This window comes from Sinocyclocheilus grahami, unplaced genomic scaffold (genome assembly GCF_001515645.1).
Source record: "Sinocyclocheilus grahami isolate Dianchi unplaced genomic scaffold, SAMN03320097.WGS_v1.1 scaffold1009.1, whole genome shotgun sequence".
Lineage (NCBI taxonomy): Eukaryota > Metazoa > Chordata > Actinopteri > Cypriniformes > Cyprinidae > Sinocyclocheilus > Sinocyclocheilus grahami.
Genome location: NW_015506188.1, coordinates 230,703 through 247,797, shown reverse-complemented (window position 1 = coordinate 247,797; position 17,095 = coordinate 230,703). Strand labels below are relative to the sequence as shown.

The 17,095-nt window shown below is 36.1% G+C and overlaps 4 protein-coding genes and 1 long non-coding RNA gene across 8 annotated transcripts in view; 4 read left to right on the top strand and 1 right to left on the bottom strand.

Annotated features, from left to right (window-relative positions):
- The first annotated feature begins 2,194 nt into the window (after positions 1-2,194).
- On the top strand, positions 2,195-4,178 carry LOC107565578 (prostate-associated microseminoprotein-like). Its single transcript, XM_016250836.1, has 4 exons — positions 2,195-2,417; positions 3,554-3,664; positions 3,749-3,857; positions 3,939-4,178. Exons 2-4 carry the CDS (start codon positions 3,556-3,558, stop codon positions 4,093-4,095), a joined length of 375 nt encoding a protein of 124 aa, XP_016106322.1. The 5' UTR covers positions 2,195-2,417; positions 3,554-3,555; the 3' UTR covers positions 4,096-4,178.
- A 208-nt stretch (positions 4,179-4,386) lies between these two features.
- Positions 4,387-6,398, top strand: LOC107565577 (prostate-associated microseminoprotein-like). Its single transcript, XM_016250835.1, has 4 exons — positions 4,387-4,609; positions 5,746-5,856; positions 5,941-6,049; positions 6,131-6,398. The coding sequence occupies exons 2-4, from the start codon at positions 5,748-5,750 to the stop codon at positions 6,285-6,287; spliced, it is 375 nt and encodes a 124-aa protein (XP_016106321.1). The 5' UTR covers positions 4,387-4,609; positions 5,746-5,747; the 3' UTR covers positions 6,288-6,398.
- A 74-nt stretch (positions 6,399-6,472) lies between these two features.
- Positions 6,473-8,398, top strand: LOC107565579 (prostate-associated microseminoprotein-like). Its single transcript, XM_016250837.1, has 4 exons — positions 6,473-6,531; positions 7,668-7,778; positions 7,863-7,971; positions 8,053-8,398. The coding sequence occupies exons 2-4, from the start codon at positions 7,670-7,672 to the stop codon at positions 8,207-8,209; spliced, it is 375 nt and encodes a 124-aa protein (XP_016106323.1). The 5' UTR covers positions 6,473-6,531; positions 7,668-7,669; the 3' UTR covers positions 8,210-8,398.
- A 1,117-nt stretch (positions 8,399-9,515) lies between these two features.
- Positions 9,516-17,095, bottom strand: part of LOC107565576 (tropomyosin alpha-3 chain-like) — a 21,088-nt gene continuing 13,508 nt past the window's right edge. For 2 of the 4 annotated variants that reach the window (XM_016250831.1, XM_016250833.1), the window contains exons 7-9: positions 16,556-16,618; positions 15,708-15,777; positions 9,516-10,795 (exon numbers count right to left, since the gene is read on the bottom strand). In XM_016250831.1, coding sequence (XP_016106317.1) covers positions 10,713-10,795; positions 15,708-15,777; positions 16,556-16,618 — 216 coding nt within the window. In that variant the 3' untranslated portion in view covers positions 9,516-10,712. Of the gene's footprint in view, positions 10,796-13,758; positions 14,602-15,396; positions 15,480-15,707; positions 15,778-16,555; positions 16,619-17,095 lie in introns of those variants that run through there. The other 2 variants (XM_016250832.1, XM_016250834.1) reach the window with 2 other exon arrangements.
- On the top strand, positions 10,809-11,701 carry LOC107565580 (uncharacterized). The gene is made up of 2 exons (XR_001606389.1): positions 10,809-10,949; positions 11,023-11,701. It is a non-coding gene; the product is annotated as an uncharacterized lncRNA (long non-coding RNA).

Genomic DNA, 17,095 nt, shown 5'->3' with positions numbered 1-17,095 from the left:
TGACAAAAAAATACATTCAGTCAGACACACAAAGGTTGCAAAAGCGATCAATGACGTCAAATACTCTGCAGGCATGTTAGCATGTGTGTGCATGTGTATGGAACACACAGCAGCATGTTATCTGTGTGCATGCAGCCAATACCGTGTGTACAGATGCTGTTTAACACACACATGCAGACTCAGACAGTGACGTCAACCCTGATGATTAAACACAATCCGGTGAGTGACCTCTCCGATATCAAGTCAAATATCATCAGCATCTAAGAGTTATAATGTGACCTCTGACCTCTGAAAAGGCAATGTATGAGGTAAGCATAAACCAGAAACAGACACCTTTGTTACAATTATATAACCATTGAAAAAGCAATATCTAAAAGACATTTAACCAGTGCAATCTTGAAACAAGTCTTACATAGTACAAATATGCGTGGCTAAAGCCAACTTTTTTTTTTTTTTGCCAATTATGGTTATAAAAATACATATACCGGTAATATAATGTAATATTATATCATATAATAACAAGACTTACATCAGTACAAATATGCAATGTTGGCAGCTGTGGTTCTAAAATATATAATATGTTGCTAAAGCCAATTTATTAAATTTCTTGGCATTTACAGTTGTACATATAATATAATATAATATGAGTTACATTAATAAAAATATCCAATGTTTTGCAGTTCCTGAAGTCAATTTACAATTTTTTTCAATTATAGTTGTAAAAAGGCATATAATAATATAATAGAATACAATATAATAGAAAACGTAGTAATTTAGGTCATTTAATTTCACATATCTTATCAGCAGTAAAACATTCTGTGTGCACAGAAAGAAAGAAAAGAGAGAAAGAATAGAGTGAGGATAAACATAAATGACAGAGTGGGGGAGAGGTGAAGACAAGAGGAGAGAGATGCAGGTATATAAAGCTGCTGTGTGACAGAGCATCAGGGAGAACACATGAACACATTTCCAGACAGAGATCACCAGACGAGGACAGAGGACGGAAACCAGAAAAGAGGGAAAAGGGAAGAATCCTCAAAGGTAAGATACTGATTTGGCTTTCTTTTTATATTACATGATGCTAAAAGCATCAATGTGACGCTACAAGGATAATCAATTTTCAATAGGCATTTTTAAGAACACAGTATGTGAAATAATAATAAACTTTATTTGTATAGCACCTTTAATACACTCTCACAGAAGAAAAGTGCAAAAATTGTACTTTTAGGGGTGTAACAGCTTGTCACCGGGGCACTCGCCTCAAAGGGACACTTTTGTACCTTCTTTATCTCTATACAGGGTTCATAATAGTATCATAAAAGTACATATTACATATTACATAATACATTAAGGGTATTATTATTACTCTGAGGTACTAATATGCTCCCTTTAGGGGTAAAGAAGGTACAAAGATGTCCCTTTGTGGCTTCTGCCTCAGTGACAACCTGTTGTACCGGTACATTTTTTGCACTTTCTTTTCTGACAATGTACAAAGAATGCAGTTTACAATAATAAAAAAAGCATAACAATATTCTCCAAATACCTCACATGAAACTAAATAAAAGTAGGCTACTATAATCAATGTTTAAATATGAAACCCACTTAATGACAATAAAAGATTAAAGTTATTAGCTTTCTTTTAAATAACATCTGGCTTCCCTAATATCTAATGTATTCCAAACACACAGCTATATGCTACATTTGACACTAAATAATGCAAAACGTTAAAAAACGCACAAGAAAAAGACGAGAAATGATCAACCAGTGCAATCTTGAAACAAGTCTTACATAGTACAAATATGCGTGGCTAAAGCCAACTTTTTTTTTTTTTTGCCAATTATGGTTATAAAAATACATATACCGGTAATATAATGTAATATTATATCATATAATAACAAGACTTACATCAGTACAAATATGCAATGTTGGCAGCTGTGGTTCTAAAATATATAATATGTTGCTAAAGCCAATTTATTAAATTTCTTGGCATTTACAGTTGTACATATAATATAATATAATATGAGTTACATTAATAAAAATATCCAATGTTTTGCAGTTCCTGAAGTCAATTTACAATTTTTTTCAATTATAGTTGTAAAAAGGCATATAATAATATAATAGAATACAATATAATAGAAAACGTAGTAATTTAGGTCATTTAATTTCACATATCTTATCAGCAGTAAAACATTCTGTGTGCACAGAAAGAAAGAAAAGAGAGAAAGAATAGAGTGAGGATAAACATAAATGACAGAGTGGGGGAGAGGTGAAGACAAGAGGAGAGAGATGCAGGTATATAAAGCTGCTGTGTGACAGAGCATCAGGGAGAACACATGAACACATTTCCAGACAGAGATCACCAGACGAGGACAGAGGACGGAAACCAGAAAAGAGGGAAAAGGGAAGAATCCTCAAAGGTAAGATACTGATTTGGCTTTCTTTTTATATTACATGATGCTAAAAGCATCAATGTGACGCTACAAGGATAATCAATTTTCAATAGGCATTTTTAAGAACACAGTATGTGAAATAATAATAAACTTTATTTGTATAGCACCTTTAATACACTCTCACAGAAGAAAAGTGCAAAAATTGTACTTTTAGGGGTGTAACAGCTTGTCACCGGTGCACTCGCCTCAAAGGGACACTTTTGTACCTTCTTTATCTCTATACAGGGTTCATAATAGTATCATAAAAGTACATATTACTACATTAAGGGTATTATTATTACTCTGAGGTACTAATATGCTCCCTTTAGGGGTAAAGAAGGTACAAAGATGTCCCTTTGTGGCTTCTGCCTCAGTGACAACCTGTTGTACCGGTACATTTTTTGCACTTTCTTTTCTGACAATGTACAAAGAATGCAGTTTACAATAATAAAAAAAGCATAACAATATTCTCCAAATACCTCACATGAAACTAAATAAAAGTAGGCTACTATAATCAATGTTTAAATATGAAACCCACTTAATGACAATAAAAGATTAAAGTTATTAGCTTTCTTTTAAATAACATCTGGCTTCCCTAATATCTAATGTATTCCAAACACACAGCTATATGCTACATTTGACACTAAATAATGCAAAACGTTAAAAAACGCACAAGAAAAAGACGAGAAATGATCAATAGGAATCAATTATAAAATAATTTTCTCACTTTGTTAAATGTTGTCTTGTAAACATTTTGTATGGACTAAACGATACTTTTATCCACCATGTAACAACAGTAATAATGTGACATAACATTATATATATATATGGGATAACAGGAACAAAGCCAAACTTTTTACATCTTTTTTTAATTAACGCCATGTAATCATCCATTTTTTTATACTGCATTTACTTCGATTAAATACGTTTTATTTTTAGAAGTATTAAAATCACTCCTAGTAGCAAACTTACAGTATCCTATCATCAGTGAAAACTGCTTATAATTATTTTGATGCATTTTTTAAAACAAAATATCACTAGTAGCTCACAGCAGCTGAATGCAATAATTCAAACAACTGAGAATAAATGTATAGATCTCATATACCCTCCATTTTTTCTTCTAGGCATGCAGACAAACGAGATGAACGTTTTACTAGCTGTGTTTTGCGTGTTTAGCATCCTCCAGCTCTGTCACGGAGTATCCAGCAGTGGAGAATGCTACTTCAACTCAAAAGGTAAACTGGACAATACAATACAGTATAGGTTGGGCTAAATATGATTTGTGACCTTAAGCGTTAATGATCACCGTTTCGCTGCAGCCAGCTGTGAACACAACGGCCGTGTATTTGACATCGGGGAGGCCTGGATAAACGACGAATGTTTCCAGTGTGTGTGTTTCGAGCCGTTTGGAGTGGGCTGCTGTGAACAGTGAGTTTCAGAGGCGCATACTGACATGACTGCAAGCACTCACTACATGCATGCAGCTCATTGTTCTTTACTGTCCTCTAGTGGAAAGCAGCCAGTCGATTACCCGTTCTGGTGCGAAGCCATTAGGAAACCAGATTCCTGCACAGTTGCTGTGGTGATGAAGGCCAACCATAAACTTCCCTGTCTGTTTGGGGGGAAGAACCGCCTTTGGAAATCAGAGAACGACCCACTCTTCTAGACTGCACTACTGAATTCACTCATGCAAAACACTCATTTAAATATACAGCTTATTCACTATGTTTCCCAATATACACACACACACTGATCAAAAGTTGGAGTCAGTAAGATATTTAACAGTTGTTTAAAGAAGTCTCCTATTTATTTAAAATAACGGTATTCTATTTTAATGCATTTAAAAAAGTAATTTATTCCTGTGGTGGCAAAGTAATATAATAGAATACAATATAATAGAAAACGTAGTAATTTAGGTCATTTAATTTCACATATCTTATCAGCAGTAAAACATTCTGTGTGCACAGAAAGAAAGAAAAGAGAGAAAGAATAGAGTGAGGATAAACATAAATGACAGAGTGGGGGAGAGGTGAAGACAAGAGGAGAGAGATGCAGGTATATAAAGCTGCTGTGTGACAGAGCATCAGGGAGAACACATGAACACATTTCCAGACAGAGATCACCAGACGAGGACAGAGGACGGAAACCAGAAAAGAGGGAAAAGGGAAGAATCCTCAAAGGTAAGATACTGATTTGGCTTTCTTTTTATATTACATGATGCTAAAAGCATCAATGTGACGCTACAAGGATAATCAATTTTCAATAGGCATTTTTAAGAACACAGTATGTGAAATAATAATAAACTTTATTTGTATAGCACCTTTAATACACTCTCACAGAAGAAAAGTGCAAAAATTGTACTTTTAGGGGTGTAACAGCTTGTCACCGGTGCACTCGCCTCAAAGGGACACTTTTGTACCTTCTTTATCTCTATACAGGGTTCATAATAGTATCATAAAAGTACATATTACTACATTAAGGGTATTATTATTACTCTGAGGTACTAATATGCTCCCTTTAGGGGTAAAGAAGGTACAAAGATGTCCCTTTGTGGCTTCTGCCTCAGTGACAACCTGTTGTACCGGTACATTTTTTGCACTTTCTTTTCTGACAATGTACAAAGAATGCAGTTTACAATAATAAAAAAAGCATAACAATATTCTCCAAATACCTCACATGAAACTAAATAAAAGTAGGCTACTATAATCAATGTTTAAATATGAAACCCACTTAATGACAATAAAAGATTAAAGTTATTAGCTTTCTTTTAAATAACATCTGGCTTCCCTAATATCTAATGTATTCCAAACACACAGCTATATGCTACATTTGACACTAAATAATGCAAAACGTTAAAAAACGCACAAGAAAAAGACGAGAAATGATCAATAGGAATCAGTTATAAAATAATTTTCTCACTTTGTTAAATGTTGTCTTGTAAACATTTTGTATGGACTAAACGATACTTTTATCCACCATGTAACAACAGTAATAATGTGACATAACATTATATATATATATGGGATAACAGGAACAAAGCCAAACTTTTTACATCTTTTTTTAATTAACGCCATGTAATCATCCATTTTTTTATACTGCATTTACTTCGATTAAATACGTTTTATTTTTAGAAGTATTAAAATCACTCCTAGTAGCAAACTTACAGTATCCTATCATCAGTGAAAACTGCTTATAATTATTTTGATGCATTTTTTAAAACAAAATATCACTAGTAGCTCACAGCAGCTGAATGCAATAATTCAAACAACTGAGAATAAATGTATAGATCTCATATACCCTCCATTTTTTCTTCTAGGCATGCAGACAAACGAGATGAACGTTTTACTAGCTGTGTTTTGCGTGTTTAGCATCCTCCAGCTCTGTCACGGAGTATCCAGCAGTGGAGAATGCTACTTCAACTCAAAAGGTAAACTGGACAATACAATACAGTATAGGTTGGGCTAAATATGATTTGTGACCTTAAGCGTTAATGATCACCGTTTCGCTGCAGCCAGCTGTGAACACAACGGCCGTGTATTTGACATCGGGGAGGCCTGGATAAACGACGAATGTTTCCAGTGTGTGTGTTTCGAGCCGTTTGGAGTGGGCTGCTGTGAACAGTGAGTTTCAGAGGCGCATACTGACATGACTGCAAGCACTCACTACATGCATGCAGCTCATTGTTCTTTACTGTCCTCTAGTGGAAAGCAGCCAGTCGATTACCCGTTCTGGTGCGAAGCCATTAGGAAACCAGATTCCTGCACAGTTGCTGTGGTGATGAAGGCCAACCATAAACTTCCCTGTCTGTTTGGGGGGAAGAACCGCCTTTGGAAATCAGAGAACGACCCACTCTTCTAGACTGCACTACTGAATTCACTCATGCAAAACACTCATTTAAATATACAGCTTATTCACTATGTTTCCCAATATACACACACACACTGATCAAAAGTTGGGGTCAGTAAGATATTTAACAGTTGTTTAAAGAAGTCTCCTATTTATTTAAAATAACGGTATTCTATTTTAAAGTAATTACAGAGATCACCAGACGAGGACAGAGGACGGAAACCAGAAAAGAGGGAAAAGGGAAGAATCCTCAAAGGTAAGATACTGATTTGGCTTTCTTTTTATATTACATGATGCTAAAAGCATCAATGTGACGCTACAAGGATAATCAATTTTCAATAGGCATTTTTAAGAACACAGTATGTGAAATAATAATAAACTTTATTTGTATAGCACCTTTAATACACTCTCACAGAAGAAAAGTGCAAAAATTGTACTTTTAGGGGTGTAACAGCTTGTCACCGGTGCACTCGCCTCAAAGGGACACTTTTGTACCTTCTTTATCTCTATACAGGGTTCATAATAGTATCATAAAAGTACATATTACTACATTAAGGGTATTATTATTACTCTGAGGTACTAATATGCTCCCTTTAGGGGTAAAGAAGGTACAAAGATGTCCCTTTGTGGCTTCTGCCTCAGTGACAACCTGTTGTACCGGTACATTTTTTGCACTTTCTTTTCTGACAATGTACAAAGAATGCAGTTTACAATAATAAAAAAAGCATAACAATATTCTCCAAATACCTCACATGAAACTAAATAAAAGTAGGCTACTATAATCAATGTTTAAATATGAAACCCACTTAATGACAATAAAAGATTAAAGTTATTAGCTTTCTTTTAAATAACATCTGGCTTCCCTAATATCTAATGTATTCCAAACACACAGCTATATGCTACATTTGACACTAAATAATGCAAAACGTTAAAAAACGCACAAGAAAAAGACGAGAAATGATCAATAGGAATCAGTTATAAAATAATTTTCTCACTTTGTTAAATGTTGTCTTGTAAACATTTTGTATGGACTAAACGATACTTTTATCCACCATGTAACAACAGTAATAATGTGACATAACATTATATATATATATGGGATAACAGGAACAAAGCCAAACTTTTTACATCTTTTTTTAATTAACGCCATGTAATCATCCATTTTTTTATACTGCATTTACTTCGATTAAATACGTTTTATTTTTAGAAGTATTAAAATCACTCCTAGTAGCAAACTTACAGTATCCTATCATCAGTGAAAACTGCTTATAATTATTTTGATGCATTTTTTAAAACAAAATATCACTAGTAGCTCACAGCAGCTGAATGCAATAATTCAAACAACTGAGAATAAATGTATAGATCTCATATACCCTCCATTTTTTCTTCTAGGCATGCAGACAAACGAGATGAACGTTTTACTAGCTGTGTTTTGCGTGTTTAGCATCCTCCAGCTCTGTCACGGAGTATCCAGCAGTGGAGAATGCTACTTCAACTCAAAAGGTAAACTGGACAATACAATACAGTATAGGTTGGGCTAAATATGATTTGTGACCTTAAGCGTTAATGATCACCGTTTCGCTGCAGCCAGCTGTGAACACAACGGCCGTGTATTTGACATCGGGGAGGCCTGGATAAACGACGAATGTTTCCAGTGTGTGTGTTTCGAGCCGTTTGGAGTGGGCTGCTGTGAACAGTGAGTTTCAGAAGCGCATACTGACATGACTGCAAGCACTCACTACATGCATGCAGCTCATTGTTCTTTACTGTCCTCTAGTGGAAAGCAGCCAGTCGATTACCCGTTCTGGTGCGAAGCCATTAGGAAACCAGATTCCTGCACAGTTGCTGTGGTGATGAAGGCCAACCATAAACTTCCCTGTCTGTTTGGGGGGAAGAACCGCCTTTGGAAATCAGAGAACGACCCACTCTTCTAGACTGCACTACTGAATTCACTCATGCAAAACACTCATTTAAATATACAGCTTATTCACTATGTTTCCCAATATACACACACACACTGATCAAAAGTTGGGGTCAGTAAGATATTTAACAGTTGTTTAAAGAAGTCTCCTATTTATTTAAAATAACGGTATTCTATTTTAAAGTAATTTATTCCTGTGGTGGCAAAGCAGCCATTACTCAAGTCTTCAGTGTCACATGACCATTCTAATATATATTTGGCTAAAGTAACATATCTCATTATCAAGGTTTAAAATAGTTGTGCTGCTTAATATATTCGCAGAGGATTTTTAGGATTATTCGATGATTAAACAAATCTTACAAACATTAGTGCACACACACACATTGTTTGCATATTATTTAAAACGATGAAACTACTGAATCCAAGTACAGTAGGGTCTTAAGTATCGAATCCTAAAAATTTCGGAATTTTTTAAAATGTTAACAAAATTCTAAAATGTAAATGTTTGCTTAAATGTAAATGCCCCGTATGTATTATGACTAAAAGCTGAAACTTGCATTTTCCCCATGACGAATAAACAGTACTGATGTCCATCTCGAAACGGTGATATTTTTGTCTCTAAACAAATATCAGTTACTGTTTGAGAAAGCATTTCTCAGTCTTTGTTTCTAGAAACCACACTACAGATAATTGCAATATAAAATGGAAATAACCATCTGCATATGCAAGGAAACCAGAAGAGACCCAGATCCTGAGAAACACAGGGGTTCAGTGACAGTAAAAATCATGGTCTTTATTTAAAAAAGAGCTAAAGTAACATATCTCATTATCAAGGTTTAAAATAGTTGTGCTGCTTAATATATTCGCAGAGGATTTTTAGGATTATTCGATGATTAAACAAATCTTACAAACATTAGTGCACACACACACATTGTTTGCATATTATTTAAAACGATGAAACTACTGAATCCAAGTACAGTAGGGTCTTAAGTATCGAATCCTAAAAATTTCGGAATTTTTAAAAATGTTAACAAAATTCTAAAATGTAAATGTTTGCTTAAATGTAAATGCCCCGTATGTATTATGACTAAAAGCTGAAACTTGCATTTTCCCCATGACGAATAAACAGTACTGATGTCCATCTCGAAACTGTGATATTTTTGTCTCTAAACAAATATCAGTTACTGTTTGAGAAAGCATTTCTCAGTCTTTGTTTCTAGAAACCACACTACAGATAATTGCAATATAAAATGGAAATAACCATCTGCATATGCAAGGAAACCAGAAGAGACCCAGATCCTGAGAAACACAGGGGTTCAGTGACAGTAAAAATCATGGTCTTTATTTAAAAAAGAATTTAGGTATCGTTACACAAGATACAGACAATAAAGTGATTACACATCATTGTGGACTTTTTCCAGTTAAAACCATGTGTTCACCCCTTTTAATCTTTATACTATTAAGTGTTACATTTCGCTCCCATTTACTGTGTTCATAATACATATTTAGATCGGCACGGCTTTTGGACCTTTTGAATCTGGCAGTGCCACTGCTTTGAACTCACGGTAAAAAAAAAAAAATTAATCTTCAACCTTTCTTCCCTGGGTAGAATATGGTTCTTTAAAGCAAATAAAACAAACAAAAACAAAACCTGAAGAAACCATGACTTGGCCTACTCTGCTCAAAATATGTCCACTATAAGCCCATAACAGTGCAGGATATCAAATAGTGGTTTGAAAAAGTAAAGTTTTGTGTTAAAATGCAGGGGGATTAACCCAAACAAAGAACGCATATATTACTCAAAACTCCAAAATGGAAGCAAATGCTTTTTCATAAAAAACAAAACAAAGGTCCTCACGGCATGGTTGTGCATACTGTTACAGACCACATGATGTGGTTTTGGTCCCAAAATCTGTGACGCCGACAAACAGTCAGCAGAAACTTGTGCAGGACGAAGAGTGTGAAGAGGTAAGAGGAGAGCAGTGGATCAGGCACCAACAAGACCAGCAAAAAACATCCTGTGTCACATGATCAACAGGGGGAAAATGGATCTAAAGCCAAGGTGTGACTGCCAAGAAGGCTTTTATGGCACAAAATGTTGCATAAATCAGCCTCCGGTAAAATGAAAAATAATTATTGAGAGTTTTGGCTGATATGTGGAAAAATCTTGCCACAATCGTAAAGCTCTGGTCAAGGACCAAAACAACAAAAAGCTACCCTAGGGTTAGCATATAAAATTTGACACTTTAGGAATACCATAGTAGATTGTTCCTGAAATCACTTGGGATTTTCTGAGGAGATGAGCAGTGAAGCTTAATAAGTGCTCCAGAAAGATTAAAGTACTTTTGAAACATCGAGAGGCACCACATTTTTGCTAGTTGGCTTGGTGAGCCTGTCCTCCAGCAGAAGAAAAAAAAAGAAAAACAGAAGAATCAGATGTGCAGAGACAAAGAAACCAAATGAGATGAGGGTGTAAGGAAGGGAAGAGGCGGCTTTTTTCCTGCTCCAGGTCTTCCTTAGAAACTATTGAGCTCGCTCAGGGTCTGGTCCAGAGTGGTATGGATCTTGATGTTCTCCTCTTTAGCATCTCTCAGTTTCTCTGGGGGAAAAAAAATCCCCCGAAGGACAGCAACAAATTAAAAACTGCAAAATCAAATTGTAATTTAACACTGTATGTGGTTTATTAGACAAGTTAAGACTTCATTGGTTCTTTGAAGAACCATCATAGACGGTTTTCTAAGCAACCATATTAGGTTGTAAACTCCTTTTTGAAAATTATAGAGCATTTTGAGACCATAACTGGATACATTCAGATACAATGTTAAGCTACCACTACAAATCCTCTGTATCAGCATTATATTTGCATAACAGTTCAGCTTTAATAAATACTACTTGTGAAACTACTAAAATTTACGGTGATAGATACTGTAGATAACATTAATCTCAAATATATTGGTTTTGTATCCCACAGTGTTAAAATTGCGCAACACTGGCATGTCAATGCTTTGCTTTCACCACAGCACTGGGGTTAATATAACTAAACTATAAACCAATTTTCAGAGAACTTGCAGCTGAACTAGAGCCTTTTAATTTTGCTCTCTGGCATCAGGCCGTCTATTGAGACCTCAGAGAAACAAGGACTTGTTTTTCAGTAACTTGCAACAAGGCCACTGGGTGTTTTTTTTGTGAATAGCTAAAATATTCCTTTAAAATGTATTCATTTCATACCTTGGTAAAACAATCACATTGCTGTTGTTTGAATGATCTAAATAACTTCTCACAAGTGCTGACAGCCGTTCAGCCATTTTGCCAGCCAGCCAGCTTCCATTGCAAAAAGGAAATTGTCCTTTTTGGAAAAGCAAAACAGATCTGAATGGGCAGCAAGAATCAATGTTTCTAGCCTAAAGAAAAGGCCAGCTGCCTGCCCCCTACCATCTAGGCCTATAATCTATAACAACCACTACATCTGCACGACTACATCTGCTTTTCTAGCCCCCTTCTGTTTGGTCCAGCCAGTCAAATGAAAGGGAATATCGGATAGTTAACTCCGTTATTAAAATAAATAGCACCACTAGAACTCTAAAAAAAGGGCATTGTCGAACTTCAACATCTCTTTATGGATTTTTACCTAATACTCCCATTGCAAAATTAGCAGATTGTATTTAAAGGGATAGTTCACCCAAAAATGAAAATTCTGTCATTAATTACTCACCCTCATGTCGTTCCAAACCTGTAAGACCTTCGTTCATCTTCGGAACACAAATTAAGATATTTTTGATGAATTCCGAGAGCTCTCTGACCCTCCATAGACAGCAAGGATCCCAACACGATCAAGGCTCAGAAACATAGCAAGGACATCGTTAAAAATCCACATGACATCAGTGGTTCAACCATAATTTTAGGACGCTACAAGAATACTTTGTGCACAAATAAAACAAAAATAACGACTTTATAGTCGTCTCCTCTGCGTCACCCTGTAGTAGGGCTGTGCGATTAATCGAAATCGTCATAAAATCGCGATTTGAGCATGCGCGATTTCTAAATCGTTTTACAGCACGATTTTCCGCGCCCCGACCTCCCACAGTATGCTATCCGAACCCATCAGAATGCAGCACGCCTCAATGGAGCACGAGAACAGAACAAACTGGGTGGGCATACAAACGTAACGCCAGGTTCACACACTCCCCGTCTGTGGTGCGTATTTTGTCCGCGCCCATGTTAACGGATCAGAGCGTTCACACTGCACGCGATTGCGGTCCGGCAGTGCGCTCCAGGAGTGGTGCGTCTGCAGCAGTCATGCTGCGATCGTTTCCGCACGGAGTCTATTTCTGCTGTGCTGCATGCGCTGAATTAAAGTGACAGCGCATTATTCGCGGTAAAAATGAACATGGATTGACACAGAAATTTAGTAATTACACCATAAATGTATATAATTAAAGTCTACTGTTTCACAGTCAAAACATGGCTTTTTGACTAGATTTAAAACAAGGAAAAGTGCACTTTTAGATAAACAACGCAATAATAGATGGCACTCGTGGTGGTAGTTAAAGTCATATTTACTGAGTTTAAACGTGAATATGTCTATGAAATATTGTATTACTGTACTGTGATAAAAGAGAATCACAATGCTGAAAGAGCATTTTCAGAAACAACGTTTGGATTTGAAATCAAAATAATGAATAAATGTGTTTGTGGTAAACAGCCACGGATCAGGAGCAGACTGCAAACGCGTCCTGTGCGAAAGCAAAATGAGTCTGTGCTGCTTCTGCACCGCATACACATACTGTATGCACACTGCAGATGGAGTACGTGAGAACTTGGCACAACAAATCTAGTTCAACATCTGAGGCAATGCCACAAAGAGCTCTATGACCAATGCATGGCAAAACAAATCCCTGGACACGGGATTTTTTCTTCTCCTGCCATATGTCTGTTCTAGAGACATGTTACAGCTTCTTGATAAAGCTCTAATTGGTTTTCTTTTGAAATAGGTTTCAAATTCACACAATGCATTTATGACTGTAAAGCATGTCTGTGTGTCAAAATCGAAATAGCAAAATTGATCAAAGAAATCGCGATTAGTATTTTTTTTGTCCATATCGCACAGCCCTACCCTCTAGCATAATTTTAGAGAGTATCCACTGAATATAAAAAACGTATGTACGCGGATACGTTGTTTACATTCAGATCAAAGCGTAAACAATGTAAACAACATATCCGCGTACAGTGCTGCTGACACAGAACAGTATATGTTGTTTACGTATGTGACACTTTCCAAAAGGGCGCTATAGGGTGATGCGGAGGAGACGAATTGTTGAATAAAGTCGTTATTTTTGTTTTCTTTGCGCACAAAAAGCATTTTTGTAGCTTCATAAAATTATGGTTGAACCACTGATGTCACGTGGATTATTTTAACGATGTCCTTGCTACATTTCCGAGCCTTGATCGTGTTAGGATCCTCGCTGTCTATGGGAGGGTCAGAGAGCTCTCAGAATTCATCAAAAATATTTATTTGTGTTCGAAGATGAACGAAGGTCTTACAGGTTTGGAACAACATGAGGGTAAGTAATTAATGACAGAATTTTCATTTTTGGGTGAACTATCCCTTTAACACTAGTTTGTGTAAAGTCTCATTAGGTCTTAATGCATTAAAACCTATTACAAGGGGAAAAAAAAGAAGAAAAAAAAATAAAAATATCGCATAAAGTGTTAAATATTACAAATATTAAGCATAACTGATTTAAGAAGTTCCTCCAGTTGGCTTAAATATGTTGTGCATTTGTACACAAACTTAACGTTAAAAGTACATCTCTTTTTGCAATTTTTTTTTATTTCAGACCTTCATGGCCTTATGCACCAGTGATAATCTTACCCATAGCTCAAACTCCTGATTATTAATCACAATTAAGAGAATTTATCCAAGCTTTCAGCTTTCAACCACAAGATATTATTCGTGTGCAATCTAAAACTGGTAAATGCTTGATTGCCCAACACCAGCCCATTGTAAGAAAGAGAGACAAGCAGACATTCAAAAGAGCGCAGAGCTTTTTTTCCCCTCCCTTCAATAAACATGGGCACAACACGGCATGAAAAATACAGCAAAGGTCACAAGAGAGAGCAAAACCAGTGACAAACAAACACCACAAGTCTCTGAATACAGTCAGATCCAGATAAGAGGAAGATGTTGGGGCAGATAATGAATACCTAAAGAACAGAAATTCAAAAGAAAGCAGAAACAGAACAGGGCTTAAATAGAGAAACTGAAACTACAGAAAAACACATGAAAACGGAAGAGTACACAGGAGATCAGAGAAGTAGTAAGCAACAAATATGGACAGTCAGAGAAGACGAAGAAGAATTTCTTGAAGTCACAGTCAGCTGCAGAACAGTCCAGAAACTCTTTATCTGTAAATAGACACCAACGGTGAACACCTCATGACAATATTTCTACATTTCAGAATAAGGAAAGCTGCAAACCGAACATGCAAGTGTTACGAACAAATGTAAATTCTTACATCAATAATAGCCAAAGCTCTTAAAAACCTCTCAAAACACCAATTTGTGGTTAAAAATCCTTAGTATTATTAACATGAGCCTTAAAAAGGGACATATAGTGTAAAACAGTTGTTCAGGTCTACAATCCAAAACGCCCATTTATAGAAAGCAAGCCATAAAATGGGCCATTCATAACACTGCATGGTTACGAGGTCAGAATTATTCGCAAATTAACATATGACCACCCACATTTGCATATCAACACTATTCAGTATTCAGAAACATGGTAGGAGTCGGTATTGCTTCTCTTAAAGGCACAGCAAATCAGTCTGTTTAATGGAGGATAGAAAAATGACCCCTTCATCTGTAGTTAAATATGAAACCACTTAAAACTGTTAGCATATTAGTTACTTGACATGTGCGCATGAGTTAGAATCACACTAAAGTTATTGCCCAAGTCATGACATCATTCACGCAAACTCAAAGCAAAAGAAACTTGAAGCGATGGCTCCTGTCAACTATTAACTCCTTGCGGCTGAGCTTTATACGGTATAGTAAAAGTATACTATCTGAGATTATGAAGCTCAAGGTTAGGTTACCAATTCAGTCACGAGACTCAAACTCCGCCATTGCAGCAAAACTCAGCTGACCTAGCAAAAGCAAACCGTAAGTAGCAGAGCTTCACACACATGCACAAGCCTATATTTACATAGAGGTCATGTCGTTGAGGGCATGATCCAGCTCCTCACTAATGGCCTTATACTTGAGTTTCTGAGCATAAAGCTCATCTGTTCACACACGGAAAGAAAGAAGTCAGACGAGGGAGAGAGTATGAAGGGACAAAAAAGGAAATAGGAAAAAACAGCAAATAAAGATTATGAATGTCAAAGCAGACAGGAAGAGGACAGGGAGATAACGCTATGAATAGAGTACAACTAGTGTAAAATATTTAAATTAAAAAAGGATCATATGGAATCCTAATGGAAGGAAAGTGTTAAAGAGAATGACAATCATACCTTCCAAATCATCAATGGTTTTCTCCAGTTTCGCCACAGACCTCTCGGCAAACTCAGCACGGGTCTCAGCCTAGCAGAGAAATACATGTGCGATCACACTATAATGAGGAAAAATCTGCATAATAAATAAAAATAAAACAGAAAACCTACTGAAAATTGATAAGAAACATGAAAAACCATTTATTAAAACAAAACAAAAAAGTAATTAGGTTAACTATAATATTTATAGTTAGCCTAATTATTCAAAAATTTTAGGAAATGTTACATTTCATAAATGGAGAAGAGTGTCTCAAATGGGTGCAACATAACCAACAGTTATAGGGCAGGATACCAGTTTGTTAAACAATGGCAGAGAGAATTTTGAAAATAAATTTTTGCTATTCTAAAGCTAGAGTAAAATTTAAAAAGACAATACCTATTTTGTTAAAAAAAACAAAAAAAAAACATATGGTCAAATACCTAGGTCAAATAAACCTGGCATTGGATATTTCAAATATTGTTGGCTGCTTGACTTGCTTTTGTTCCTCTTTGCTTTGGATAAAAACATCTGCTAACGGCGTAAATGTAACAGATGTTTTCAATCAATCAAAGTGACTTAAAAATGAGGAAGCCCTAGTAACTCATTTCTCCATTTACTGATACAGGATTATGGGATTATTGTGTGTGCACTGCACGTGGACATCTGTGCTGGTGCTGATGGAAAGGTTTCAACTAGTTTGACCAGTCACTGAACCGAATAAACCAGTTATGAGGACAAATGTAGTAAATAACTATAGACATTTAGTAAACAAGTTAACATTAACTTTGGCAGCCCTAATAGAAATTAAACCTCCATGTGAAATTCTCACCTCCTTCAGTTTATCAGTGAGGATCTTGATTTCTTCCTCATACTTGTCTTCTTTCTGGGAATACTGTAGGGAAAAGAGGAGAATAAGTTGGGGTGGGGTCTTCTGAGAATCTTACAACTCGGCATGCACACACATACCCTGTGAGTTTTGCGTTTGGCACCCTTCAAATAGACAACCGATTTCTTGACACTTTAACACGGACATTTCTACAACAGCTCTTAAGGCGAAAAGTAACACAGCTGTCTATATTTGAACATTACGAGGCATGTTTTTCCCCCTTTTTTAATCCAAATTTCTATGCAGGCTGGCTGAGTCCTGGCCTGCTGCTGTTGTGCAAGGCTTGTGACACGATGGCTGAGATTGCCACTGTGTGCTGCCAGAGCTCTAAACAGATCAGGACATGTGTGCAGGAATGCAGCTGCAACATCAACAAAACACCAGGTACGATAGAAAGGGAAAAACAGCCAGATTTCAAGGTGGAGAGACTCGCATAGTGTGTGTGTGTGTGTATATATATATATATATATATATATATATATA

What these genes read in the sequence shown, in the direction of transcription:
- LOC107565578 (XM_016250836.1), top strand. Translation starts at nt 3,556, where the DNA reads ATGCAGACAAACGAGATGAACGTTTTACTAGCTGTGTTTTGCGTGTTT. An exon ending in ATGCTACTTCAACTCAAAAG is followed by an intron (nt 3,665 to 3,748) that starts GTAAACTGGACA and finishes GTTTCGCTGCAG; the next exon opens with CCAGCTGTGAACACAACGGC. An exon ending in GGAGTGGGCTGCTGTGAACA is followed by an intron (nt 3,858 to 3,938) that starts GTGAGTTTCAGA and finishes ACTGTCCTCTAG; the next exon opens with TGGAAAGCAGCCAGTCGATT.
- LOC107565577 (XM_016250835.1), top strand. Translation starts at nt 5,748, where the DNA reads ATGCAGACAAACGAGATGAACGTTTTACTAGCTGTGTTTTGCGTGTTT. An exon ending in ATGCTACTTCAACTCAAAAG is followed by an intron (nt 5,857 to 5,940) that starts GTAAACTGGACA and finishes GTTTCGCTGCAG; the next exon opens with CCAGCTGTGAACACAACGGC. An exon ending in GGAGTGGGCTGCTGTGAACA is followed by an intron (nt 6,050 to 6,130) that starts GTGAGTTTCAGA and finishes ACTGTCCTCTAG; the next exon opens with TGGAAAGCAGCCAGTCGATT.
- LOC107565579 (XM_016250837.1), top strand. Translation starts at nt 7,670, where the DNA reads ATGCAGACAAACGAGATGAACGTTTTACTAGCTGTGTTTTGCGTGTTT. An exon ending in ATGCTACTTCAACTCAAAAG is followed by an intron (nt 7,779 to 7,862) that starts GTAAACTGGACA and finishes GTTTCGCTGCAG; the next exon opens with CCAGCTGTGAACACAACGGC. An exon ending in GGAGTGGGCTGCTGTGAACA is followed by an intron (nt 7,972 to 8,052) that starts GTGAGTTTCAGA and finishes ACTGTCCTCTAG; the next exon opens with TGGAAAGCAGCCAGTCGATT.